This window comes from Cygnus atratus, chromosome 9 (genome assembly GCF_013377495.2).
Source record: "Cygnus atratus isolate AKBS03 ecotype Queensland, Australia chromosome 9, CAtr_DNAZoo_HiC_assembly, whole genome shotgun sequence".
In the NCBI taxonomy this organism is placed as follows: Eukaryota; Metazoa; Chordata; class Aves; order Anseriformes; family Anatidae; genus Cygnus; species Cygnus atratus.
In genome coordinates this window covers 19,669,211-19,697,097 of record NC_066370.1, presented here as the reverse complement: position 1 = coordinate 19,697,097, position 27,887 = coordinate 19,669,211, and the positions used below count along the sequence as shown (strand labels likewise).

Genomic DNA, 27,887 nt, shown 5'->3' with positions numbered 1-27,887 from the left:
GTTAGGCTGAGTTCATTTGTCTCAACTTACTTGCTATAGTATGTGCTCCGTTCTCTTCCCCATTTGCAGTATTTTCACCATTTTTTGCTGATCCCTGTTGGTTAGTTGCAGCTGCGGCTGCAGCAGCTGCTGCCTGCTGTTGTGCAAGTTTATCTCTGTAGGCCTGTTGTCTTGTCTGTACCACATCAGGCATCACTGCATCTATCAGTGAGAGAGACTCTATCGGCCTACCATCAAACAAGGTACCATCCTAAATTACAGCAGAGGGAGAGAAGGAAAAAAAAAGACAACATCAAATATGAATTAGCATAACTGGCAAAAACTCTAATATAAACTAAATACAATAAAAAGGCAACAGTTTACAAATGTTGCTGGAAGTGATTTCTCATTTCTGTGGTTAGAATTGGAGTTTTACTCTAAAGTGAAGTGGCCACCATAAATATGCAAAAAAGCCACTGCAGGCCTCTGGCAGAGGTTCTGGAATCAAAATTTATATGCTTCAGGTTTGCTAAGTTGTCTGCTAAAGCAAAAAATTCTGTAAGCTATCTATGAATATGATTTCAAACATGAGTGGCTGTAACAAAGTCTAATGGTTTGTTTGAAGAGCTGCAAACATTGCAAGTCAGGTCACTGGCTTGTGAAGTTATTCTATCTTATTAGACTAATACTTTCCATAAACATATTATCTGGAGAGTTCACTAGTTTTCTTCCTTTTTTTAAACAGTGTTGGCATGCTTTCAAACAACAAAGAAGAATTTTATCCTGAAATGGACAAGACCCAGTTAAAAATACCCTTATACATACGCTAGGGCTTTGCAAGGATCTATTTTTAGGGCCTAGAAGGATTCCTTGTTTTAAATATAGGGTCTCCTTTTATTCCAATCACTTGGTTTATTTTTCTGAGGGTTCCTAAGGGAAAGGATTTGCCTCATTGGGACTATGAAAACAACACAAACAAAAGACATAAGGAATACTAGAAAGATAGCAGAATTAGTGGAAATATTGTTTCCTTCTTTAATAGAACTGGCACACACAAAAGCTGCTAACCTTCCAGGCATAAATAAGAATGGAAATTGAGGGTGAGAACCTGCAGTCTCAGGCAGGGAGACACCTCGCTTTCTGTGCTGATGGAATAACCATTTAAACATCAAGTTCAATAGATCCTGCTCAAAGATGAATTAACCAGCAGAGGCAAAAAGCAAACTGGCATACTTCATCCTTCCTGCCACAGACTGAAACCATTTCTCTATTTGGAAATCTTGCCTTTGGCCTCTCGTTATCTCATTACAACAAGTCATCCAAGTGAGAGCTGCTCCCCTCCCTAGCCCAAGTCTACAAAAACACAAAGTAAGAGGTTACTCGTCTCAATGATTATTTTATCGCACTTTTCTGGATTTACTGCAACATTATATTAGGGTAAAAACTCTACAGACAACGGACCTTTAAGCAATGAGCCAGAACACCATGCCTGGTGTTGTGTGGCTGCACAGGGCAGAACCCCTACCCAGTTATGTCACTCCATTCTGGTTCCACCACTGGAGTCATGGTGAACACCAGCAGTGAGGAATCTGAAGTAAAAGTAAATAAATAGGATACAAGAAAGTTAAGAAAAAACACTAGCATTGAAACTTACTGCAAGCAAGGACATAATGCTCCCGTAGACAAAGCCTGCTTACCTCATTAATACTGACTTCTGCCTCTACATACTGCAGACCTTTCTGGATGATGGAAATCAAAGCAGCTGGTGGCACCAGAGCACCGTTTATATTGGACTGGCTGATATGGCTCTCTATACCAAAGGTAAATGCTGAATGGGAAAACCCTAAAGACAAGGCAAAAACACCAGAATTGATTTATAGATGGATAATGCTACGCACCAAAGAACAGTAAGATCTTCTGTTTACAAATCTGAGCAAGTTTTACAAAGTTATAGCATGCTTACAAAATATGAAAAGCTCATCATGACACTTCTTTTTCCCTCTTAATGCTTCTAATTTAAAAAGACAAAAACTAAGTTTGTATTAGCACAGAAATTATTAATTTTATCATTGGCAAAATATTTATGCGTAAGTATAAAAATATATTAAAAAAGCCAGTTTTATTTAAATAGATTCAGTTGTTATTTTTTTCTCACTGATTTGTAACCCATGAAAATAAAATGAATCTGTACGTAGAAGAGAATTAATTTCATGTTATGGTGCTGTCATAACTGTGCATGTTTTAGCACTTGGAACTCCACCAGTATTGTGTGCTGATTAAGAAGTGACAAGCACATTATGGTGCAACACTGGTGGCTGCTTCCTATTTATTTGACTGCCCTGGAAACACAAATTTAACCTAGAGAAAAATAATTGTTTCAGCAAATTAACTTTACTGTCATATAATTTTTTTCTTAAACTACTATTTTTTTTGTTTTTTCTTTTTTTTTTTTTCCCTGTCAGATAACTAAGAACCTGCCTCCAAATTTTCAAATGAAGATAAAACAATTTTTAAGTTTGGCTTCTCTGACAAAAGCAATCTGCAAGTGGAATAGGAATGTATAATTGCTTTCTGCAAATTCAGGTGGAACAATGAGTTTCTTCTTTCTTCTGACAGAGACTGAAAAACCCTGCCATCCACCACTATTTCTGGTGCTTCTTTGTCTCAACTTGAGAAGTCTATAAGCAGTGGACAGATGTTGCATCAGCCTCCACCAGCTCTGAAGGAAAGGTGTATGTGTTAAAGCCACAACACCTCTTTTGAGCAAAAATAATACAGCTGCAGGTAAGTACTCAAAGAACATATGTATGTTTACACACACATCTACAAGTAGCACATGACTGGTTACTGACGCCTGCATAGAAATATAAGAAAAGACAATTACTTCTAACCCTTAGAGTTAGTTATCTATGACACTGTTTTCCAAAACCAAACATCAATCCTGTGCCAGTGCAAAAAAAAAAAAATATATATATATATATATATATATATATAAATAAAATCAAGATTTAGCCTCTTTCATCATCAAAAAAGGTTGCACCTGTCCTCAGGTCAGGGTCACTGGCAATGTGCTAGGATGAGATTTGAAAAGCAGATGGAATCTGAGAAGCTGACAATAAACCTGTTAAACTAATCACCTGGAGCAAAGAATTCCACTCATCCAGTAAAACTAGCAAGATGTGGTTTGTTTTTTATCCCACTATTCCTAAAATTCTAGGATTCTTTTCTTCACAAAACTCTAGTGATCTTAACAGTTACTCAATAAAAACTCACAGAACGAACTTGGGTAAAAGGGTTCTTACACTGAATTTAATTTTATCATACATATGATTTTATGATGCATAACCGTCAAACAAGTTTTAAAGAAGTCTGAAGCCACCCATCAACAACAGAAAACTAATAATCAGTAGATGTTGAAAGGTAACATGCACACTGAAGTTGATCCCTTGAACTATTACCTTAAGATTTGAGTTTACTTCTGATTTAAAACAGAGTTCTTTTATGTATTGCTAAGACCATATTCCCTCCTGCTAGCTGACAATCATCATTTGTTAAAAGACTGGAGCACGCCCTGATTTCCCGTCAAATCTGCCTGTTCTAAACGTAGGCTGCTTTAAGCAATTGATATCATAGCTGTAAGTAAAAGCTAATGTTGATTCTACTCTTAGTTTCGAGAGCATCCACCACCACAAAAACCACTGCAGCCATATGGTCACACCTAGAAACTCAAACATGCAACCCAAACTGCTGCGCTTTTGGAATTTTTTAAAATAAGCTAAGGGATCATATCATCACTACAGTATTCTTGCTCATCTTTTGCAGAAATAGTTCAGATATAAATGGCAGGAAAAAAATTTCTTTGCAAGTTTGACAATATTCATCTGTTTTGCTCTTACTCCTAAGAAGCCGGAGACTTTGGCTAGCCTTACACAGAAGGAGAAAACCTTCCAAGAAAGTGTCCTTTGGGAAGGCTTTTCAGAATCCAAGTCATTCTTGTAAAAATAAAAAAAATAAAGCTGTTCATTTATATTTATATTCAAATTATACCAGTCACACGGTCACAGCTGCCATTTTTTTTCCCTTGAAATACAGCAACGTCTGCCCTTCCACAGTCACAGTCAAGCAAGAAGTTTGGTCATACAACACCAGCTTGCAGGAGCACCATCCTGCGTACTTCATGACAGAGCAGGAAATAACTGTATTTTTGGTTGTCATCCTTCCTCCACTCCAAAGAATATGGTGCGAAGTGTCATTGTGACCCTGCAGCTAAAAAGGATCACCAGGAAAATGCATTTCTAGTAATCAAGTGAGTCCTTGGTTGACTGCCATCTGAAATCTCCAAACAACTAAATCTGATTGTTACAGAAGGTAACTTGGCAGGAGTTCATTCTCTTGTTGAGAAGAAACACCAAGAAACAGCTCAGACAGAAGCACATGCCTACTGGCAAAATAATTAAATAACTTGGCATTGGCTAAAGTCAGTTGCAGATGAAAACCAAATAAATTAAGCATTGTTAGAACAATCAGAATTGAAAAAAAAAAAAAAACAACTCACCTGACTCTTGTAAGTATCTATATACCAGGAAGTTAACCTCATCACTGCTTATACTCATCTTTATTCCCAGTTAAACCATGAGGTCACAACAAAGGACACAACCCTAAAAATAAAAAGGAGGTCAATTAAACATTTTTTAGCAACTAAAACATATTTCTCAACAAATGCTATATTTATAAACTAAGTAGCTCCTTGGCAGCACAGACTATGATTTTATTCGATAATGTGAGTAAGTCTACCATAGCCGTTAAAACATCATTTATCTCTCAGCAACATTAAGGTCAGTAAATTAAATACTTAAGGGCCAGATTGCCAAATGACGTAAATTGGTATGAACTGGGAAAGCACTCCCCTCAACACTGATATTAAAAATGCCTCATTTCACAGGTCTTTACACAAATAATCAAGTGAGTTCCACCTAATCAACATTATTGCTGGGAAATACATTTTTCAAACTTTGGATTTCTCCATATTTGGGTAACAAAGATAGAGCACTTGTTTTCACTTTGGTATCCAGGCAATTTCTCACTTTTACTTCTAACCTGCTTCAATTTTCAGGTCCTCCTGCTCTAGGAAAATTGTGCAACATAGGCTACAACACTGTATATGCTCGAATAAAAGCCCATTTTTTTCCACTAAAAATTAGAAAATGCCTCGGCCATACATTTATGCTTTACAAAAATAATTCTTAAAATTAGAGACTAAGTTTAAGCAGAGCCTTTTTAGTAAAAGCATTTCTCCATGCTTTTAATCAATGCTTTAAGAAAATCTATGGAAATAAATAGCTACACAGGTATATACGTACACAAAAGGATTTTGCTCAATTTTATTGAAAGTAAGTATTTAGCAAGAGAAACAATGCATCAGAATATATACACATTTGATGACAAATTTTGAAAATAAAAAGCATCAAGAGGCTTTAAAACATGAAAATAAGACCATACTTTTTTTTCTCCTTACTTTAAGCTTCATTTTTGAGAACATTCTCCTGTCTTCTGAACATTTGAAAGTTAAAATCCTGATCTTTCCATAACATCAAGCAAACACAGAAAGACGTCAGCTCCCAGAAGAGTACGAAACAAGGTGCACCTCCTGCTCCTCCTGCCTGCCTGGCACCTCACACCAGCAGGCCCTTCAAGTGTTTTACCCAGCTGCCACCATCATTTTCCGAAGGAAGTCAGAGAAGGTGACTTCCCTACTGTTATTGGACAAGGCTTGACTGGACCTCATTTAAATAAGTAATAATAAAAAATGGCTAATAAGTTCTCGGTGTTAACTATCAGCTTCATTTGCCGCTGCTGCTCCAAGCGGGAAAGCCGTGAATCCAGCAGTACACAACAAGTAAAAGACTGATCTGCATCATAAGGCTGCCAAATAGCAAAAGGCTTTACATATTCCTTCCAGGCATTTTTTTCACAGCAAGATTTCCCAAAAAAACAGGACAAAATAACCACATCGCCTCTCTTGTCATCTAACTTTTGAACTTCACCGTCCCATTTCAAGCGAATCCGACAGGGAAGAACTCTCAGGGACGAGACTTTCCTACAGGCTCCACAGCAATGGCAGCTGTGAGAGAGAAGAGGCCCAACCGAGCTCCCCCACAAACGGAGGGGCTACAGACAATTTGGGCAGCGAAGGGGTGCATTTACCCGAAACCAGGCAGGGCTGCAGGGCACAGGGACACCCCAAAGAGCCAAAGGGGAGCGCAGAACATTGGGGTTGGGAGACAGGGAGCTGGGAACCAGGCCGGAGGCGGCCGCAGAAATCCCGGCCTTGTGCCTTCCAGTGCTCACTGAGAGGCTTGGGCTCAAGGGCTGCGCTGGGGAAGGAAGAAAGATCCTCAGAGTTTCTTAAGGAAATAAATAAAAAAGGCAGAGCTATATAAAGTCTTCTCATTTCTATTTAAGGGAAGAAAATAACTGGTTCCAGTACAACTTCTTGCTAGTGCAGCTCAACTTTCAAAGGTACGCTGGTACTATGCTCGCACTTCCCCCATCCACAGCCCCCGGTAGTGCCGGACATACAACGTTTATTTTTCTATTTAATACCTGGCAAATTACTGCACACTTTGGGGGATCATTTATTGAGCAGCGTGTGAAATGAATGCCATTTTCAACCATTTCATGCATTAGCAACCAGTTCTTATTGTCAAGCCTGGTGCAGATCATCTTTAAAGATTCCTCATTGCAGAGAAGTTCTGCAGAAGCAGGAACAATATCCTTCAGAAAAAGAAGGTAATTAAATTTAAAAAGGCTTGTAAAGAAGCCTTTTTACGTGAAACACACAAACGGCAGTGTCTGTGTCATGAGTCTGTTACTGATTTTTAAAATCTCATGGCATCATCCAAAAAAGATGGATCAAAATGCAAGAACCAGATATGAGCACTACTTGCTACATAGAAAAGATCTGTATTATTAAAATAAAAAGGGCTCCCCCACTCAAAGCAGAACTGTTGAAATGCCACAAATTTGCCTGTCACATTATGTAGCTGGATAACTAAAGAAAAACCTAACATTTTGCATGTCTTTCAAAAGTGTTATTCACCCTGCCCAAGTCAAATGAGTGTAATTTTTCAAGGCTGGTTCCAAGTGTTTTTAAACAAGCTGCTTGGGAAGGTAAGGACAACTACTGCCACTCAGCTCATGGAAACTTGCTTTCCTACCCCGCTATCAAGAGGTGGCAGTGTAACACTGGCTTTGGTATGGTAACAACTCCAACAATACAGAAATGTGTTAAATAAATACACAGCTTGCCTGATGAGGGCACGAAACTGAAAAGGCTGCAAAAGTTTCCCTTTTTTTAAAATCAAGCTATTGCTTTATCCATGCTTCCAGTGCTTGTTTAATGCTCCTGCGAAGCCCTTTCTTAGCGCCCCCTCCCCACAAGAGCTGTGGTTCACCCATTGCACCCAAGGGAGGAATTGTGGAAGGAACAAGCAAAGCCAAAGAGCCCTCCTTCCATCCCCAAAGCAAGCTGTCAAACTGAAGACAGGACACAGCAGCCACACGATAGGGGGGGACAGGATAACTCTCCCCCTCTGACACACTCGAAGCTGATGCCAGGCTGGCTGCCGGCCAGCCCAGCAGCAGCAGCAGGTCAAGCCGGGCTCCCCCACCAGCGGGTCCTGTAGCGTGGCCACCTCCAGCCCGAGTTGCCAGCCATGCAGCCAGCTGAACCTCCGTTTCATGTAATGGAGGAGCTGTGGCAACGCTATTACCAGCCATGGGGACAGGGTTGCCCCATGGCTTCCCGCAGGAGCTCCCAGCAGGACTTTGGGCTTTTTGTAAATGAGAAGGAAAGACCCGAGCCCCTGTTCACTCCCAAGTGCAGAGGGGGCTCACCACAACCACAACGCCAACCAGCCCCACGCAGCACCTCGGGTGGCACCGGGAGCCCCAAGCTGCTCTGGTCACCCCGAGGTCCCCAGGTCCCCACAGCAGCACGGGGAAAACAAGGTCGGAGCAGAGGTGGGACAACCAAGCCCAAAGGCAGCAGCCACCCTCAGTAGTCGACGCACACAGCCACCCCCTCACTCCGTGCCCAAGTTGCAAGTGGCAGAGGATGTCTGTCAAAGAAAACCTGTAGCACAGGAGAAAATAAAGCAGCTAGCCTACCAACAGTGTCAGCTCCGTTTTCCCTAATGGCTGCACAGGGCCCCAGGGTTTGTCTGGGAAGTGACAGAGATTTCGTACAAGTGGCATCAAATAAATGGAAACAGAAACATGAAGAGAGGAGGAAAGACTGAAAATAAGAAAAATCAGAGGGGTGGAAATAGATTTATCTTTACATATGAATGTACCCATGCATTTACACACATACCCCACATACTAACAAATATACATCAGTAATGGCACTTTATTTCTTCCAAATCTGCTGTTCCCGTGTGCAATTAACTATTTGTTTGGGGCAATTAATAGCATATTGATATTGCTCTTTATTTTAGATACAACTAAATAACAGAAAGACAGAAAAAAAAGATCCAAAAGTAAGCAGAACTGACACAGAATTCCTACCAGTCTTACATGTCCAGCCTAATTTGCAAAGGGCCAATTAAAAATATTTTAAAATACTTGCAACTGCATATTCCAAATACATTCTGAAAATTTATCAAGATTCTTGTGGCCCTTTTTTCTGGCCCTAATAAAAATTCCAGGTCTTCCTGAAAACGTGCCAAGGGTTTACAGGAAAAGCAAACAGGCAGACACATCCCCACTACTGCTCTGGTTCCAAGCACGCTTTTAAAGGGAAGCCTCCCGCTTGCCCCGACGTTTGTTCTGCGCCTTGGAGCAGCCCCAATACATGCAAGGTTGAATCCTTGTGGGTAGAACTGAACCTGGGATGTGCACAAGGGCTCGCTGAACGTGCCCAAAGCACTCGTGAACTTTCAGGCTCTGGGACCTCACCGGGACCAGTCCAGTACAAACCCACCTGAAACCAGCACACGAACGCGTGCTGCATCCTGCGCACCCTGCTCATCTGCTCCTCCTGCATCTCAACACTTGTTTACAGAAACACCACTGAAAACTCACACGCTATTCCAGAAGGTAACAAAAGACAAGTTTTTCCAAACCAACTGCAACATTTTTAAACTCCAACCTACGGCAAGCTACCCCTGACCCGGCCCTGTAACAATTCCACATTTTCCTCAAACGCTCTTTCTGGATTTACAGTGAATTCAAATCAAGGTATCCCAGGACATTCTCAATGTTGCTATAGAAAGTCTCCGAACTCCCAAAACTTATCAGGCATAAAACATGCCAGCCACAAAATAAAAAATCAGCTGTCCATACTTAACACTGGCCTCAAGATCTAGTCAAAAACTTGGTGCATCACGCATCAGTATCAAACAGAAACGATGCATTTCCGTGCCTTTGACAAATTGACCCAACTCAATCAAGTGGTGAATCAATGGCTGGAATCAAGCAAAAAGTCATTCAGAAGCTACTTTTGTCAAAGGAAATTAGGTTTCTTGTCCCAGAGCCTGCACACCAACTCCAACTTAGCTTCCACTTAGCAAAAACATGCCTGTATTTCTGCAACATGACTACTGTAAGTCCAACACCAGCCTGCAGCGTCTTACACAGGCTTCTCCTCCCCTTGAGGACCATCCTCATGCTTTCATACTTTGGATAACATTTACAAGTAGAATCCATTCCACTGAGATCAAGTTCCACTATCACGAACATCGGATCTGCAGACTAATGGGTACCCAACAGTACAAATCTGACTGCATTTCTAACAAATTATTATTCTACTATACATGTTTACACTAGCTTTGTACTCTTATTCCAGGTTCATGCCAAATGCTACAGAACAGATACCATCTGATATGGCACCTCGCCCAATAGTTGTTTTTTTTTAAATGAACGTGAGCTGGCAGAGAAAGTTTATACATCAGATTAGCACTTTGTATCTCTTAATCACAGTTTTATAACATATAGTAGATTCACTACAGTTAGATTTACTCCATCATCAAACAACAGCTTAAGAAAGAAACAGTTCTGCAGTTTTAGGTGGGCTCTAACACATCCTAATTAGGTAGGATAACAGAGAAGCCTGGCAGGCTGCTGTGAATAATAATTCCCCCAAACATACCAATCATCAGTTTGATACCAAATATGATATATTAAAGGGAACAGCTAATGCTCTGGGCAGCTCTGAAAAATGTTTAATGCTCAGACATAAACAGGCTGCTACATTTATCCATGGAAAACAGAACCCTGGATACCGAAACAATAAAATCTCCTACAACAAAAACATTGTCACTAGTCCCTTTACCTTTTCTCTCTTCCATAAGAAACCTGACAAACAGTGTGTCAGCATATATACACATACACAGGGGTACCTTTTTTTTTCTTGCTGCTTAAGAACATTTTTTTTTTTTTTTTTTACCATGATAGTCTGAAAATAAATAAATTCTATCAACTGGCCTGGAAACATATAGTCATTTAATTACACCCCCCAAAAAAACTGAAGCTGCATACAAGTCCTTTGGATAGTTTTATTACAATTCTGCTTTACACCTGCTGAACCTGACAGCTACGCGTGCTGTCCCAGTGGTTCGGAGGACAGGTAACAGCACAGGCACAGCACAGATGCATTGACCTCTCTGCCTCTTGTCCAACTGCATCCCTGCATCCAGGTTGATTAAGAAAACAAGGCACCAATACCAGACGTGATGAAGAAAACGAAAAGGGCAAAGCCCTGGATTTGTGATGTTTCAGCAGGACGGCACTCAGACACAAAGCGCACCGTGAGCAGGTTGCAGAACTGAAGTTTTAGCATGGGGTCCACGGAGCAGTGATCCCGCTGGCTGCCCTCGTACTCACAACGTTCTCCCAGGGCTCCTCCTAAGGCACAGCAGTTCTGCACCAAACTGGTTTCCAAACTTAAGCAAGAAGTGTTTGAGAGAATTTTTCATCTATAACCGCTTAGAAACGGTATAATGGAAAACTTCTATAAACAAACTGGCGAACCTTGTATTTTAAATGGATGTTGGATGTCCTGCATATATTATTAGACATTCATTTCAATCAGCATGAATGTTTCCTCATACTTTACAAGACACGTTTTTTTCTTCTTTTAATTGTATTGACTAATTACTCTAAACAACTCCATTTGCTCTTTCACGTCTTCATTTGAGAGAGCACACAATATGAATGAGCCCTTATTAAGATTCTCCAACTACCTGATAAATCTGCAATTAGGAATTCTTTCCAACCTTTTGAATTTAAAGGAAAACATTTTTTAAATTACGTGTATAAGCTCAGTTGTAATACATTTTAACATCATCTCATTTTACGCATTTTTACTTTATCTCTAAATTGCTATTTTTAAATGCCCTCCCCCTTTTTTTTCCCCCTCAATAATCTATGTCAAATGTCAACCTGCATAAAAAAATAAATCTGTAATTCTACCTAATTAACCTTCTTCGTGATTTATCGTATGGTCAACCTTTGGTAGTTTTCCTTATAAGCAATTTAAAGCAAGAGATGCTTCTTACATGTTCATCTTTTCACTGTAGTGCTTTGTTTTTACTTTTCATCTCAAGAATACAGCTTCATTTCCAAATGCAAAAAAAAATAAATTTTCCTTTCCTCATCTGAATTGTTTTCCTTAGCTCAGGCAAATATTTGTATTCTGTACTTCAGCTTTAGTGACCTAATTTATGGCAACAGTCTCTGTCTTTCTGTGCCAATTTGAGAGTATGAAGCATACGAGATGACAAAGCCAGTTTCCAATTTTCTGAAGAAAAAGAATTACAACCCTGAAAGGGGAAAAAAAAATCACCACCCAAACCCTCAGCTAAAAATAACAGTTACTGTCTACTTATCTGAGTACTCAATCCCCAGAAACGCCAAGCACAGTCCTGAGTACTACTGCAAAATAAGCTGCAGATGAAGCCTATTCGTTGGTTTTGCCTAGAGCAAAGTAGTATTTAATTACTGAACTATGAATCTCCTCCCCAAAGTCATATGCTATGTGACCCAGGAGACTGGGATTCCGGCTGTTCCAGCAGAGACCAGTGACAGTATATTCACTATCACACTTCCCATGCAATGGCTAAAAAGCTGCAACTTCCGTGCTTTCTGGAATTAAAAACACAGCTTCCTGGACATCTGATGGTGATTCTTGGCAGTCGTTTTTTGTAAATCCCTACATTGACTGGAGATATTTCTGCTACTGCTACTCAGTGCTGTTTAGGTTCTTAAACTTTTTTCCTGTTACAGTGCACCCCAAGAAGAGATATTGAGAGGCAGGTGGGATATTTTTCTCCTCATTTCCTATGTCAGAATAGCAAAGAGAAATCACATATCAGTAATTTTAAAACCTTTCAGTGTTGGGGACAATTAAAATAGACATTTTTTTCCAGGAACAACTTTGCTGCACAATAATTACAAACTTGTTGAAATGGAAGTAGTTTTAATACATCGTACTTCAGGAGCAAATGTTATTCCTTCAAAATTTAGAAGTCAAATCCAGCTGCTTAGAACTTGCATCCATATGCCAGTAAAGTAACCAGAAAGAAAGTTTTGTCTCAATTTTGAATACTTTATGAAAGCAATCCTTGCTTGACTCTCCACAAGATCCCAAAACCAAACATCCCGTCTCACTCCGGTGAATACAAAGAGGGGGCTTTTAAGCACAGAGCTCAAATCCACTGATGCAGGCAAAACTAGGATTAAATGAAAATTGTCCAGAAGTACTAGTTAGCAAGTCACAACCCTCTTTCAATACTTAAACCATTTGTCAGAGAACATGACGAAAGACAACCAAACATTATGAAAACATAGATGGACCATTTAATCCAGACCAAAGCAACTGTTCAGACAGGAAGAACCCGCAGCTCTATGGGAATGATCTTCATGGTTAGATTGTCCTACCTCCACACAAGCTAGCCAAATGCTCCTGGCAGCAAAACTGGCAATATGGCATTTCTAAAGCTGATTAGAAACAGTTAGCTTCTGACTGATTACCAGAATTATCACATTTACCTGAGGAAAAAGTAGTATAGCTTTGGTCAGCATGGATTACTTCAAAACATGACCTGCAAAATCCACCTTCTAGGTTATGTATAGTAACTAACCTGTATGTATTCTGTACGGGAGAAGGAAGCACCGGATAAATGCTTGGCATTACTCGAGAGAGACACATCTGCCCCCAGAATGGAAAATTTCTTACTGGGGAGCCATCACACAAACAGTGGAATCAAGCAAGTTGCAGAGATTCCATTCTTAGGTCATGTCCCTTTAGACCAAGTTACAAATCTTCAGGAATACCTAATTTAAACAAATTAAGACTTTGCAATCAACTATATAGACCCTGCCTCAAGAAAGCTTTGTCAAATTGCTAAACAGCTTCACTGAGTAAGTGCTGAAATAGCAACCTGCTGATATTCTCTGGATCTAGACACAGAAAACCAATAGATTTATCAAATGCAAGAAATATTAAAATTGAAATAAGCGTTACCTGCTATGTTGTATAAAATCCAATGCAATATACCTCTTAAATATCCATCCAGTTTTAAGCGTGCAAATATATGACTGTTAATGTTCTGTGTTGCATAAACCTCTACTGAAAAATCAATTATGGATGAATGTGGGAGCACACCCTTTAATCCTCACTTGGATCAAGCTGTGTAAGAATTTCAGAGAAAATAAGTGAATGAGAAGAGCACTTGAATCAGTCAAAATAAGCCTTATCAAGAGCTTCTGCTGAGACTAAGGGAGGGGAGGGGCATCATCCAAAAATGTCTTCTATTTGTGACTACACATCATCAAAAAATGAGCATAAGTGCTATGGGTCAAACTTTTTGATCAAGAATGGGCAGAAATTAAACTATTGAAGCTAAAAATGGAGTTGATCTCTGTACCATGCTAAGTTTGTGCTCTCAGCTGATTTGTTCTCATTTTCACTGCTGGAAAACCCACTGAATCCCATGGCCTGTAAGCCTGATCAAGAACATTCCATTTTTTCCAGTATGTTGTTCCTGATGTTCCCACAATAGATCATTCAGAGCTCTAAGGGACTGTGTCAACTGAATTGAATGATATGGTCGTCTGCTGGTACATAAATGCAAAGGCAAAGCTGAGGGGGTTTATTTTCAAAACAGGAGACATTGATCCTGTGACAATGTTCCATTACCCTGACTTCACTTCTATTAGAGACAGTGATTACATCTACATCAATCGCTTTAGCTGATGGATATTGGTGCACTAACAGTGACACAGTTTTTCACTATGCTGCTGCTGCTGCCCTGCGTACTGATGGGTTACAAAGAAGATTCATTCTGAGCCTGAACTAATGCTGCTTACCTGTCAATGCAAGCTACTAAAGCTTTAGCATGCTTTTGTAATAAATTCATTTTCAACTTTTTTTGTTTTGTGGAATGGTGCTTAGTGACCATGCAGCCTGGCACCAATTCTGTTTGTTATGACCGACATATTTATATTGCTACCTGAACGTAACATAACAGCACCTGCAGTTCTCATAGTAAACTGTGGAAAGGTGTCTCTGCATGCCTAGAAGAGCATCCCTATCTCGACCAGGGATTTTTTCACAAAAGGTGTATGGATTCCTCTTCCATTTCACAGCATTGTCACCCTTTTACATCTTCTATCCATTGTATTTGCTATCTTCAAGCTGGTGATCCATCTTCTGGCTTTCACCTCCTGATCTGACATGCAATCTTCAGCCTGTGGTCATGCATTTGCCCTGTTTTTCACCTCCTCACCACATATTGCCTACACTAACTCTGCTCTCCTGCATTCATCTCTCAGAACACTTGCAAGAGCGCTGACTTTATCTATACGTCCTTCAGTAATTTCTCACTGTTCTTCCTTCAATGCTTTTCTGTTACAAGAGATGAGTTCCTAACAATTTTCACAATAACATCTGGTAGTTGAGTAAGATTCGATTCATCTTTAACACCAGTGGTTTTTATTCCACCTAAACTATTTTATTTTTCCTTGTTTGTTTAGACTTGCGCCCTGAGCCACATCCTGAAGCATCTGCAGGACACGAGGCCTCTGCCTGACTCACTTCGGTGTTGTTTACCACATAGGGTTCCTCACTAGGCAGTTTTTTTGAATGCTGCCCATAACAACACTGAAAGGAGGTGATCTGAAGACATGTCCACCCAGAACAACAGAGCCCAGCAGAGGTACAAGCCAGCAGCACGTGCATGGGTGCAGGAGCGGGGCAGGCAGAGCGGCGTGCAGGCCCGGGGCACCATGGCACCTGCCGGAGCCGGCCTGGGCCTCCCCACAGTGCTGGCCTCTGCAGCCCATGGCTGGGCACTCCGCTCAACTCCACTGCGTGCTGCTCATGTAGAACTTCTTCATAACCAAAAGGAATACAGAAAGACCCCAGCTGTTCTTCTGATGTGCCCTGGTGCTTGCGGAGACGAGCCTTTAGGAACCCATGAAGGCCTTGCATCGGGGTCTGAGAGTATTCGCATTCAACTGTACAGTTGTGGGTTTTGGTAGGGTCTAAAGTTTTGAATCACTCATTGGAGAACACTAGTGCCTCATGGTTTTGGGGTGGGTCGGGTCTTCTGTGAAATGTCTTCTGTGAAATGCTAGCTTTTTATGTTTTATTAGGTTGCTTGTGCTACTCAGGTAATTATCCTAAATTCCTGCATTTCTTTGAGCCCAATCTCTCCTTCCAGTGAGCAACCAAATGACAAACTAAAACCAACCATGCTTACACTGGCCTGGATGCAGCTACACAACCTGGACCTTGTCCAACAGAGGACCCCCTCGCATGTCCTGCCCTCGGTATGTAAGCCTGAGCGCTCATCTCAGCTTTCTAGCACCAGCAAAGCTAGCATGAAGTACAGGTTTTGTTTTCAACATGTAAGTTAAGAGAAGAACATTAATCCTAACCACATACATGGAGCAAGAAAAGCGTCTCCTGTAGCACGTGGCAGAGAGAAGAGCTGTCCCATGAACCTGTCTGGAGTAAAGGATTCACAAAACTGGATGAGTGCCTTTCCCAGCTGCTACACAACTTCAAAAAGCTTTTGGGCTATCAGTCATAGCACATAACTTCTGCAGTGGGGATACAAACATACAATTCGATCAGGGAGAAAAAAAGAGATTTAACTAGGTGTTCTGCTCACAGAGCAGGTGAAGAGGTGTTGTCCTATTCTAAATGTAAATTAAACTGACTTGTTTCCCCATTATTAAGCCTAGGCTTATATACTTTTCCCATGACAAAAGAAGTTTTGAAATTATGTACTCTGGCAACATCTAATTTGGGGCTAACAAATAATTTACTTGAGATTCCCTTGTGAGTGCATGAAAGCTGCCAATTTTTTCCTGAGGCAGATGTTTTGTGACTACTAACAGCTCTGAGTCCACTGTTTCTGAAAAACAGAGGGTGAAATGGAAAATCTCTATGAGAAAATAGAATAATGGAGTATGAAAAATAAAAAGAAGAAATCTAGCAACCTCACAGGACACAGAGAAGATCTTTCAATTACAACTTATTACAATTTCAAGTCAGGAAAATATAAACCACTAACACGAAAGATACCACCCCAGCTCTAGTGATTGTTAATCAAGAGCAAATACATCACAGAATCACAAAATTGAAGGGGTTGGAAGGGACCTTGAAAGATCATCGGGTCCAACCCCCCTGCCAAAGCAGGTTCCTTAGAGCAGGCTGCCCAGGTAGGCGTCCAGACTGGCCTTGAATATCTCCAGAGAAGGAGACTCCACAACCTCCCTGGGCAGCCTGTCCCAGTGCTCCGTCACCCTCACCGTGGAAAAGTTCTTTCGCATGTTGGTGCGGAACTTCCTGTGCTCTATCGTGTGGCCATTACCCCTTGTCCTATCCCCACAAACCACTGAAAAGAGGTTGGCCAAATCCCTCTGTTTCCCACACCTCAGGTATTTATACACATTGATGAGATCCCCTCTCAGTCTTCTTTTCTCCAGGCTGAACAGACCCAGGCTTCTCAGCCTTTCCTCATAGGGAAGATGCTCCAGGCCCCGTATCATCTTTGTGGCCCTCTGCTGGACTCTGTGTCCAGGAGAAAACATCAGAGCCTGCTTCTTACTGGAGGGGAAGTCTGATTTATTTCTCTTCTTTTTCTAACTGGGCTGAACAAAAAGCCAGCTGTGCCCTTCAGATAGGGAAAACAATGAATTAATGGTATTAGGATTACAGTATGTTTTTATAATGCCTCCTGACTACTTGGGACAAGGCCAATATTACTTATGAGTCATGGACAGGTAGATTGGTACTTATAAATGTCAATAGTAGAAATACACTACTTTAGACATGTTATTCTATATTAACCCAGATATTAAACATGTTGAGAATGTAACTGCAGCTGAACGGTGGAATTTGGTATTGAAAATATGTGCCAACGTTGATCATATTTAGTGTTAAAAGTTCTCTACAGCCACGAAACACATCCTAAAAGCCTGGAATAAATTAAACATAAGCTGACAAGTTTTTTCTAGCCCCAAGATGTTCACCAAAAAGATTTAAAGACATGTAACCCACGACTGACTGTAGCATTATGCATGAATGAGGAAGGCTTAAGAAAGTTTACCCTCAGATTAAAAACTCAATTCTATTTCCTTTACCAAGTATTTTCACATCTACCTGAGTTACTAAAGTAGCCTTAAATGAACCAGTGGGAATATGCGGGTAAATAACCATTATGAACTGAGAACCTAAGAAAAAAGGAAAAAAAAAACTTCTGCAAAACCAAAAGTAACATATATGTGCAACTGGCCATATGAACATTTAAAAAAAAGAAAACTTGTAAATCTACATTTGATGTGTTTGTTCCCACATGCCTCCAACTATCCCTGCCTTATTAGATCGCTAATCTACAAAGCAAAATGTACTTTCCTCACAACCACTCCACCTACAACACTTGCTTTTCATTCCCAAATAAAAGTCTAATGAAACTGAACGCAACAACAGTATTAAAAAAGGAGCAAACTGCTTCTCTGGGTCTTTAAAAGCTGTCTTATAGCTAGCATGCTCTTCTACAAGAACAATCAGATTGCAGTATCTGAGCTTAAATAACAAATCAGTTACCAATGCAAACAAAACCATGTACACCAGGAGAGTATGAAACCATCAAGCTTTTTTTTTTTTTTAATTAAAGACTAATAAGTAGGAAGAAATAACTATATCAGGGCACTCCTCAGAAAAGGGAGATGAAAGAATTAAAATGAATTAACCACTTAAAAATTTACTTTGGAAAAATAAGTGTTAAAGGGGATCATAAACCTAATGTATTTACTTTAGCACCTCAAGATTTAACTTCTGATGGACTTTGAAATTAGGTAGCTAAATTTTCCAGAAACACATAAACACTTAGAAGCCTTATTAAAATTGACTTCTAATGAAGAAGAGGATGTAAAGTACTTGCCTTCTTTGGGTACCTTCTAAGACCAAGTTCACATCTCTCTCAAAAAACATGAAATAAAGAAATAATTAAACACTGTCTGACAGACATTACATTCTGGCGTTCATATATTCAAAGATCTTCTCACCTGTTAAATTCAAATCAATTATTTTGACAGGAATTTAATACCCATGATCTTAACCCTCCTGATGAGGCTGAGTATGACAACACACGAAGCATCAGCCACAGGCACGATGACCGCACGCAATGACTTGTCTGTGCTGTGGCACACAGTACGATCAATGCAATTGTCTTATTTTATATTTACAACCTAAAAATAAAAAATGAGACTGAAGTAGCATTTTCATTTCTGCTTTCACTGCCCTGTATGCCATTCTGCAATACTGGTGCAATCTATTACAGAAGAAATAGAGAAATAAAGCAACCCCAAAGCCAAGCAACCTCTCAGATGCACTGCACAGCCAAAACAGCAGGACAAGCGTGAGTTTGCTGAGATAGGTCTGGAAACATCTGTCCAGAGGCAAGCTAAGGGCTGGTGGCATGGGTCGTGAGGACAGAGAACTGCTTTTGGAGGTGATGCCTTCTTAGGATCCAAGGCAGCAGTGTTTGAGCAGGTGGAGTTAAGGATTGCTCAGCAGCTTTGTAACTGCTCAGATGGAGCACGGCAGAACTAAAACCCTTGTGACAGCACAAGCAACATATGGTAAAAGACTGACATGAAAGATTGGGCATTCCTGGGCTACCGTTCTCTTATCATCTCTTTCTTGCAGCTGTCATCTCCACCACACGCTCTAGAATGAGTTAAGGAAATGACTTGCAGAGCAGATGGCCCGGCTTCCACTGCGGGACAAGCCACTGCACCCCACAAGGTGAGCTGCACACACGGGGCCCTTGCGAGGACACAGGTAGCTATGACAGAAACACCTCGCCCCAGTAACCGTCCAACAAGGGCCAGAACGTTTCCTAAGCCTGCAGGTGTCCCTCCATGATTTACGTAGTTTTCAGGTTCTTTGCACACGATAGTGCATACACACATTCAGTCTCAGCATCTCCACATCCCACTGTACCGTATCTCAAAGCTTCACTGTTCCAGTTGTTATGAGCAAAAAACACTATCTAGGTCTTACTATTGTGTATTTTGGCAGTGAATATCTCAATCTATGTTAGCTGTACCTCTATTTCCATATGAAATAGCATTGACTTTTCCATTTAAGTATATGCATTTAACAAAAAACTTGCTTATGCTTCCAGAGGTCGTCTAGCCATTGATTCAATCTCCCTTCCTACCTTCAGCATCTGTTTGTTTTTGTTCCGTCCTCCCCCCTAAATGAAGCTGTATCAAGGGTCTTTGGGCAAAATATTAAGAATAGTGTACATGCTGAGGTGATGTGCCTATAAAACACAGAAAATACATACAGTAGTCATCATCCTTGACAAGATCTTCCATACTCTGCAATATATCCTTTCTTTACTGGGAGCTGTTCCAGTATCTCAATCATCAAGAGCAGTCTTTCCTTTTACTAAACACTCTGAAAAATAAAAACAAGCTTCCTTCCTCGTTTTCTGAAAATGAAATATTTTACCTAACAAATTACCCTAGACTATGGGCAATGCTGAATGAGTGCCAAGATCTGATTCTTCATTGGTTAAATCTGAAGATATATTTACACTATTGTAAAGGAAACATTCCCAGAGACGCTATGAACATGCCTGCCCAGAGGAACAGCCCCAGATGGCTCCTACACAGTGTAAAGTCACCTGTATCTATAGAAGCAAATCGCACAGGTTTTCTCTGAAGATTGAAGAGATGAACCAAATGTCCTTCTTGCTCAGTTGGCACAGCACAGAGGGTCTTTGACTAATAAAAGGAATCTGAATACATTTGTAGAGGGATACAAAATGTATTTCAACAAAATATTAAAAGATGTTTTAAAAGAACACTATTTACACTATTCTGTATAGCACCTAGCATATATATATATATATATATATATATATATATATATATATATAAAATGTACCAAAGCAACCTGTTGTACATAACGTTTTTGTTTTGTGAGGGAAGCACCCTTCAAAGCTGTACACAAATGCTTACATGAATGCCTATACACATACACCAAAAAACTTTAAAATTTTAAACTGATTGTTTTGTACAGTAGGTGCAGGAGAGTCTACTAAAGAAACTATTGTAAAACGGGTTGAAAAAGTCTCAACGGATCCAGTTCAGACAAGAGGTTCAAAACCAAGACATTTCCTCTTCTTTCTCTCTGCTTAGGGCAACATCAAACATCTGTACTCACAAATTTTTTTAATTAATCCCCCTTGAAACAAACTATTCAAAACCTGAAGATACATCGTCTACATGATAAGGACTCCCCCCTCCATTAAAGGCAGTATTTTGAATTAAACAGTCTCCTCTGCTGGTGCAGTTAGAAACATGATCATGGTTTCATGCTTTGTGTAGAGAAAACAGTTTCTCTCGGAAGAGTTAAACATCAGCAGAGATGGAAATGTATCATGGCTTATAACTGGAGGCTACTATTACATAAGCAGCTGCAGCGAAATTGTCTTCAAATTGTCCCACAAGTGACCTCTATGCTATCTTTTGCAGAATTAAGCTACCACATTAACTACTGCTAGTTCAGATTTAAAGAAAGTTGGTAGGACAGCTTTTGAAAAAAGAAACCCGCTATGCTAGATTATCTTTACCTCACCTCCAGCACAGGAATCACAGGTTCCACACGTGAAAAATTCTGCTCACCCATTTCCAGTAATAGGAGTGTTATTCGAAAATAAAGAGATGACAGAGGTGAAGAAGTCCATGACTTTGTCAGATTACATTATACTTTAATAAGGACTGCACAAATTGCTCGCAACATTTTGAAAAATTCTCTGTATTTTTCAGACTCCAAAGAGCTCCCATCATCTTTCTTTTCTTACAATATTTATAAAGCTGAGATGTTTTTACTTTACAGAATTGCCTTTTAATACTGAGTAACGCTACTCAGAACTTCATGATGCCATTTCTCTAGAATAAATCTGAAAGCCTATTTTTCTTCCACTCCAAGATTTAGAAACAAATTCAAGTCTACATGTGTTATTTGGGCATGCTCAAGGTATTATCTACCTATAAGGCTGGAAAACACACACTGTGAATACTACCATGCCCAAATGTTTTAGCTGTACCACCCTAATGCAATGACAACAGGGAAAATAATTTCAGTCTTTACACCCATTCACTTGCATCTTCTAATGGCAACCAACACAGCTGGACCTACTACTACTTTCTTAGGCTGACTAGGGAATCCCATCAGGAAATTTGTGTGTACCCCATCTTGTTTTTAGAAGATGGAAAGGAACTTGTGAAAGTATAAGGAGCTATGGATTAATCCAGAAGAATATTTCAAACTTGTTACAGTCCCGTTGACTTCAATTGCTTAAGTGATTTGTTGGAGCACAGCCAGTACAATAGTACCTTGCAAGAGCAAGGCCATAAAGAACAGTCAGCAATTTCCTTTCCTAGGTTGTGGGGGCCTACTTACCAGATAAGGCTTTTTAAAACCAACTCCCTCTGTCTTTGAGTGCCCTCTATAGACCTAAGATAGTACACAAGGAGGGCTTGCTAAAAAACTTTCAGGGATAGTGATTTAAAAAAGAAAAAAGAAAAGACATCTGCTACACCCACAAGCCATTTGTTAAATTACAGCATATATTAACAATTCTACAGATACAAACGCAGTATCAGCTAGCTGCTGCTGAAAGAACAAATACTCAATTGTGCTCTTGCACAATGCGTAAGCACTGCTGTCGCTAGACGGGTTCAGAATGAATTTTCCCTTTAGTAGAAGAAGTAAGGTAATCTCGTCTGCCTTGCAACTCTAGCCATGTAGGAGAGAGGAGACTGAAGATAAGAAAGTACGTTTAAGAAAAGTATGCAAAGTCTAGACGAGTGATAGAGGGATTACAGTTACATACATTTTGAGCAAACAATTGCAAAATCATTACTATACATTAAACTTAAAAAGAGACTGATAACAGCACACAGTCTGGATATTTGCCCTCTGAACTACATACTCATATTTTCCTTTAGGAAGCCAAGACGTTAGTACTTGGAAGAAGAAAAAATAAAACACACCACCAAACCCATACGACAATGAAACCCCAGTAACTTTTGCCTTTTTTGTTGTTGTTGATACACACTAATGATCCACATATCAAGTAGACAATACAGCTTTTACAAGATGTTTCGTCAAAAGGTCTATTTATTAATATTTCCATGCTGTGAATTGATGTGTTACATTGTAACAACTCTCAATAAAATGAATATGGATTTACACATTAGACAATAACAGCTCCAAGAGGAGCTGTTAAAATACTGTTGAGGAAAAGGCGGCTTAATGTAGAGATTCAGTGGACTGCAAAAACTGACACCTAACAAATACTGTAAACGTATGTAACTGTAATTACTAATACTAAATTGTACCAAATTATCAGTCCACTTTTATGACAAATAAATAGATAAATCATTGAGTGTCCTTACCAGAACTACTCTCTGAAACCCCACAATATTGTGATGTGGCAGCAGTACAGCCCTTGGTATTACACCACCTGTAACACAAACCATATTATGATAGTTTCTATCAATATTTATTTTAACAGATGAAAAAAGGATAAAAGCTATTTTTCTACCAGTCTTTCTACTGAAAGCATTAAAACAACATTCAGTTTCCTATGGATTACAACATATGTTTACATAACAAAATAAACGAACAAAAATTAAAGACCATCTTCGGATTACTTACACGGAATATGTTAAAAAAAATTATAGGCACAGTTTCAACTCTATTTTCTTCTCACCCTTAGTTGAAAACAAAACCCTAGCACAGAACAGAGCATTAGCTGTAATGGAATTTCTGTTCTTTTTGGCTGCTCATATTGACAAATGGGAGCTTTATGAGAATCCAGATTAAAGTTTACAAACTGCTAAGTACTGATGTGCTAGCTTTTCCAGTGCTAGCTGAAGTATACGACTAAAACGTTTCAACAGCAAGATGAAAAACAGGAATCACAAGGCCACGATCAAACCATCCAGTGTTTTTCAGAACTGACTATCCTGGATCTGAGTTTAAAATCAACAAATTAAAAAGAGCATGAAATATGAGAGAATCCTTACAAAACCCTCATGGAGTTAATTTCCGCAAGTGACTTCAAAGCTTAAACGCTCCCTAGGAGTTAAGTACCTCATACACCTGTGATCAGAACAATTACTGATCGTGCATTCACGTAACACAGCGGTTCCTACCATGGATGTTCACTGCTTTATAATGATTTCATCTGTAATCTTACAGAAATTATGGGATTTCGAGAAAGGCACGAAGGTAAGGGTGCAGTAACACTGTCCGGGCACAGCAGCAGCAGCAGCAGCCACGTATCCCAAACCTGCTGTTTGAATCAGATCATTCTTAGCAAAACAGAAAACCTTGCCCCAAGATGGAAGAAGATCGGGAAAACAGCAAACTATTTTTTAAGTACCGAACTCCAGCCACAAAGGCTCACAAAATATATCACAGATAACAGCAAAACTTCCCAAAGACCTCCTTAAAACATTAAAACAAGGACTAAAACCAAGAAAGGCAACTCATGCCTTAAACAGTACGTATCATTAAAACTTTACATCACTTTCAAAACAATCACTAAGAAACCCTCCATTATTTAGTCTGTTACAAGTTTAATAACATCGGAATTTTTTTTTTTGCTTGTTTTGACCAAGGAACTGCAGAATATGCTAATGTTCCTTTTCCGTATTTAAATTCCCCAGAGATTCAAGTAATCCAGGATCTGCTCTTCTTTCTGCGCCCCCCCAGCTGGCGGGACAGCCTTGGAAGTAACAAGAGCTGCAGATGTGAGAAGGGGAACGTCACCGCTCCTCAAGGTACACAGAGACTTCAGCATTTGTTTTCACACGTTAATGGTTCTCCTTTTCAGACTGAGAAACAAATGCTAGGACCTAGAGGGATGAGAAGTAAATGCTGACTGAGATCACCCGCTTCCAAACAAGAAAAGTCAGTTTACTCATTACTGACCCTGCCGTTTCTTACAAAAACGCCCCAATCCACCAGCCTGGATTTGAAAAGTGTCCTGGTCCCTCTTGGTAGCAACACTTAGAGACACAGGCCAAGAGAAGCAAAAAGGTCCCAACCTATACATATGTAGGTTTAATTCTCTGCTAGGCTATTACACACTGCTTTGATCACTTTCTGCAAACTTAATTATACGTATCAACTCTATTGCTAAAATTGAATTTAAAAAATTAAAAATCAGAAGCAAAGTTTAAAACAGTTATAAAATTTTAACTCCAAGATGAACTATAGTCCAGAAGATCATCAAAAGGGGATGCTGACCCCGCTGGTTCCACTATCAGGAGGCAGCACCAAGTTTCAATATTTACACGCTTTGAACTTTCTGCATTTGGCATTCGCATTAAGCATTTATCACTCATTCATTGTAAATACTGTTTCAAGTAACTAATTAATATTACCCCCCAAACGATGCCAAATAGGAGAAACAAGGAGGCCCCAAAGGAAGCAGCGTGACCCCACCGAACAGAAGCCAGTTTAAGAGGAATTCCTTCCCTCTCGACAATTCCCCGCAGAGCGCACATAAAAACAACGTACACAGCACCACAAACTCACTGCTCTATTAGCCTCCCCTACAACAACGACAGGAAATCTGTTTACAGTTAACTAATTTGCCACGGGATGGAGAGGGCTGAGAGGGCGCACAGCACGACTTCAAGGCAGGGTCCAACCGAGCAGGGCTCTGAGAATGACTGAGCAGCGCCAGCAGCCCTCAGACAGACCCCAGCAGCTGCTACCTCGGCATCACACAGCGCCAGAGAATCCCCCAAAATGTACTTATCCTGGAAACAATTTTAGCAGGTTTCAAATTAATAAATACAGTATAATTTATTACGTGTCCTGCAAAGCCTTACACGTCACAGAGAAAGAACAGGGTCACTACCCTTTCTGCTTTTATTTTTTTAAGATTAAGTTAGTGACGTGTATAGGATTTGTAACACGTAGGATAAAAACTTCACCTTTCATTGCATTCCTACCAAATGATGCGGTGAAATGAAGCACATCACTGGGTGGGATTTCCCTTACTATATTTAGTCTTCAAATGTTCTTTCCACAGTAATGCTGTGGATTGGTTTGCAGTTGCATGAGTTGTCTTTTATTTCTCTTTCCTACAAGATTCCTTGCTAGAAATACTTCAGGAAATCTGGAGGAAGAAACAAAAAACAAACGAGCAAAACCAACCAAACAAAAAACCCTGAAAACCTAAAAGTTGGGGAGGAATGGAACAGCTAAAAACATGCCCAAAAACAAACAAACAAAAAAGAACAACAGCCTGTGAGGACAAGAACAGAAAACAACTTGAAGACATGGATGATTTTGAGAACCCAACATTTTACGTGACGCTAAACGTCAACCTTAATGATGGTATCTGTTATGAAAATGCTCACAGGGTAAGAATTTGTGATCATGGTCTTTCTCTCTGCAGCTTAAAATATCTGTACATTTAAAAACTATACAAAAAGTTGATAGATATTACTTCCACATTTCAAAATTAATTAGAGCAGGTATTTTATCAGACTACTACTAACAAACATGATGATGCATAATGTAAATATACTGTTTTGGCAGAGGTCAGCAACAGATGTGGTAAATTAAAAAATGAACAAATAAACAAAAACCTGTTAAAAATCCACTATTTTAGTTGAAGTACTTAGCATCCAGCAGGCTGCATGACCGCGTATCACAGCGCCAGGCTGGGTCAGCCTGCCACTAGGGCGTGCTCCTGGCTCAGCCTGGAGCCACGCACCCATGCTCCAGAACCACCTCCTGGCTTTCAGGAGCTGGCACATAGTTACCCATTTCATCGTGCCTTGGTTTTTTTCCCCACCACCTTTTTAGTTTTGCTAACTGAAAGAAATATAGGGAAAAAAGTGTCTTGCATTTCTCTAAATTAAAAGAATACAGTTACCCAAACTAGACCAAGTTTCTCTCTTAAAATGATGTTTGTTTGCAACCCTCCCAAGCTTTTGGGCAGCAATTTCGGTTACAGATTCTCCTCTTCCATGAATTATAACTGAAATCCTTACTGCTATTAGATTTGGAGTTCTTTAGTCAATGTAATTTTTCTTTTAATAATAAAAAAATGAAACTTGTTTGTTAAAAATCCATCTAAACAAACAAACAAACAACTACCTGTGTGTTTTATTTGTTTTGATCATGCACACTTAGGAAAAAAAAGAAAAAATGGTAAATAATGTGCTCATAAAAAGTATTGATGCACATTTTATAAATTGAATGTGTCCCATCAGGGAGAGAGAAATTATCCACTTTTACGTAGTATTGTTTACTGCTTTCTTCCCCACTGGAGTGCCTGCTAGTAGTATTTGATGTTGTTTTCTTTCTGTGTGATAAGCATGGCTGTAACAAAGAATGCTGCTAAGGCAATGAAATGCTTGTGTACAGAAAAAATGTATCATATAAACTGACATTGAATAAAAACCTAACTCTCGAACTTAGAGCAATGCGTGCATTTTGGATTTTCAGAGGGCTCAACGCATGAATGAGGCCTTATTTTTAGGTTGTCCTACAAGCACAGCATTACTCTTGGTCTGATTTTCCCTCCATCTGCACAAAACCAAAATGTCATCACCGAGACATTTGATCTGCTCACTAGCTCTTATTCCCTCTAATCCCTCTATTTCAAAGACCATCCAACCAACAAATGTCACCAGCAGAGAAACTGAAATTCAAGTAATGCATTCACTAAATAAAGGCTGGTTCGTCTATAAAGACGCGACTTGTTTCTTCATTTTGTCCCTGCAAACAGCACTACAGACTCCTTTTTTTGCCATACCTGGGGAGGGGGAATGAGGAGGAAAAAAAAAAAAATAATGGGTGAGGTGGCTTTGAGAAAACCAATCTCTTGGGCTGAAAAATTCACGTCAGCATCTTAGAATTGCTCCACAAAACAAAAGTAAATCTGTTCAGTTTTTTAGTATGATTGCACTCACTGCTAAATATTAAATATTTTGCTGTAACTCCCCAGCTTCCAAACAGCACAAAGTATCAGAAGTTAAACTGACAATACATCATTTATAGCAGAATTTTAAGATCACAAGTCACTGAATAGCATTTTTAATCACAAAGTAAGCGTGATAAAAATGACATTTTCTTGACAACAGCAGACTTAGCAATTTCAGGAGAAAGAAGGAACACCCATCACAGCAAGCAAGACTCCAAAGCCATTAACAGCCCTAACGCTGCTGAATGGTAGAAGCGTGCCGGGACCAATGCGGGGCTTGGTGAGCCTTCAGTGACCAGGGCAATCACTTGAAATGTTATCCAAGTTGAAATAAAAAACACAGAAAAGGTTTTAATG

At 39.8% G+C, this 27,887-nt stretch overlaps 1 protein-coding gene across 9 annotated transcripts in view; it reads right to left on the bottom strand.

The window, feature by feature from the left end:
• TBL1XR1 (TBL1X/Y related 1) overlaps nucleotides 1-27,887 on the bottom strand; it is a 111,906-nt gene that overhangs the window by 15,800 nt on the left and 68,219 nt on the right. For 4 of the 9 annotated variants that reach the window (XM_035557225.2, XM_050712458.1, XM_035557228.2 and 1 more), the window contains exons 3-6: nucleotides 22,972-23,039; nucleotides 4,535-4,637; nucleotides 1,677-1,822; nucleotides 31-250 (exon numbers count right to left, since the gene is read on the bottom strand). In XM_035557225.2, the coding sequence (XP_035413118.1) occupies nucleotides 31-250; nucleotides 1,677-1,822; nucleotides 4,535-4,592 (424 nt within the window). In that variant the 5' untranslated portion in view covers nucleotides 4,593-4,637; nucleotides 22,972-23,039. Of the gene's footprint in view, nucleotides 1-30; nucleotides 251-1,440; nucleotides 1,569-1,676; nucleotides 1,823-4,534; nucleotides 4,638-22,971; nucleotides 23,040-27,887 lie in introns of those variants that run through there. The other 5 variants (XM_035557224.2, XM_050712457.1, XM_035557226.2 and 2 more) reach the window with 2 other exon arrangements.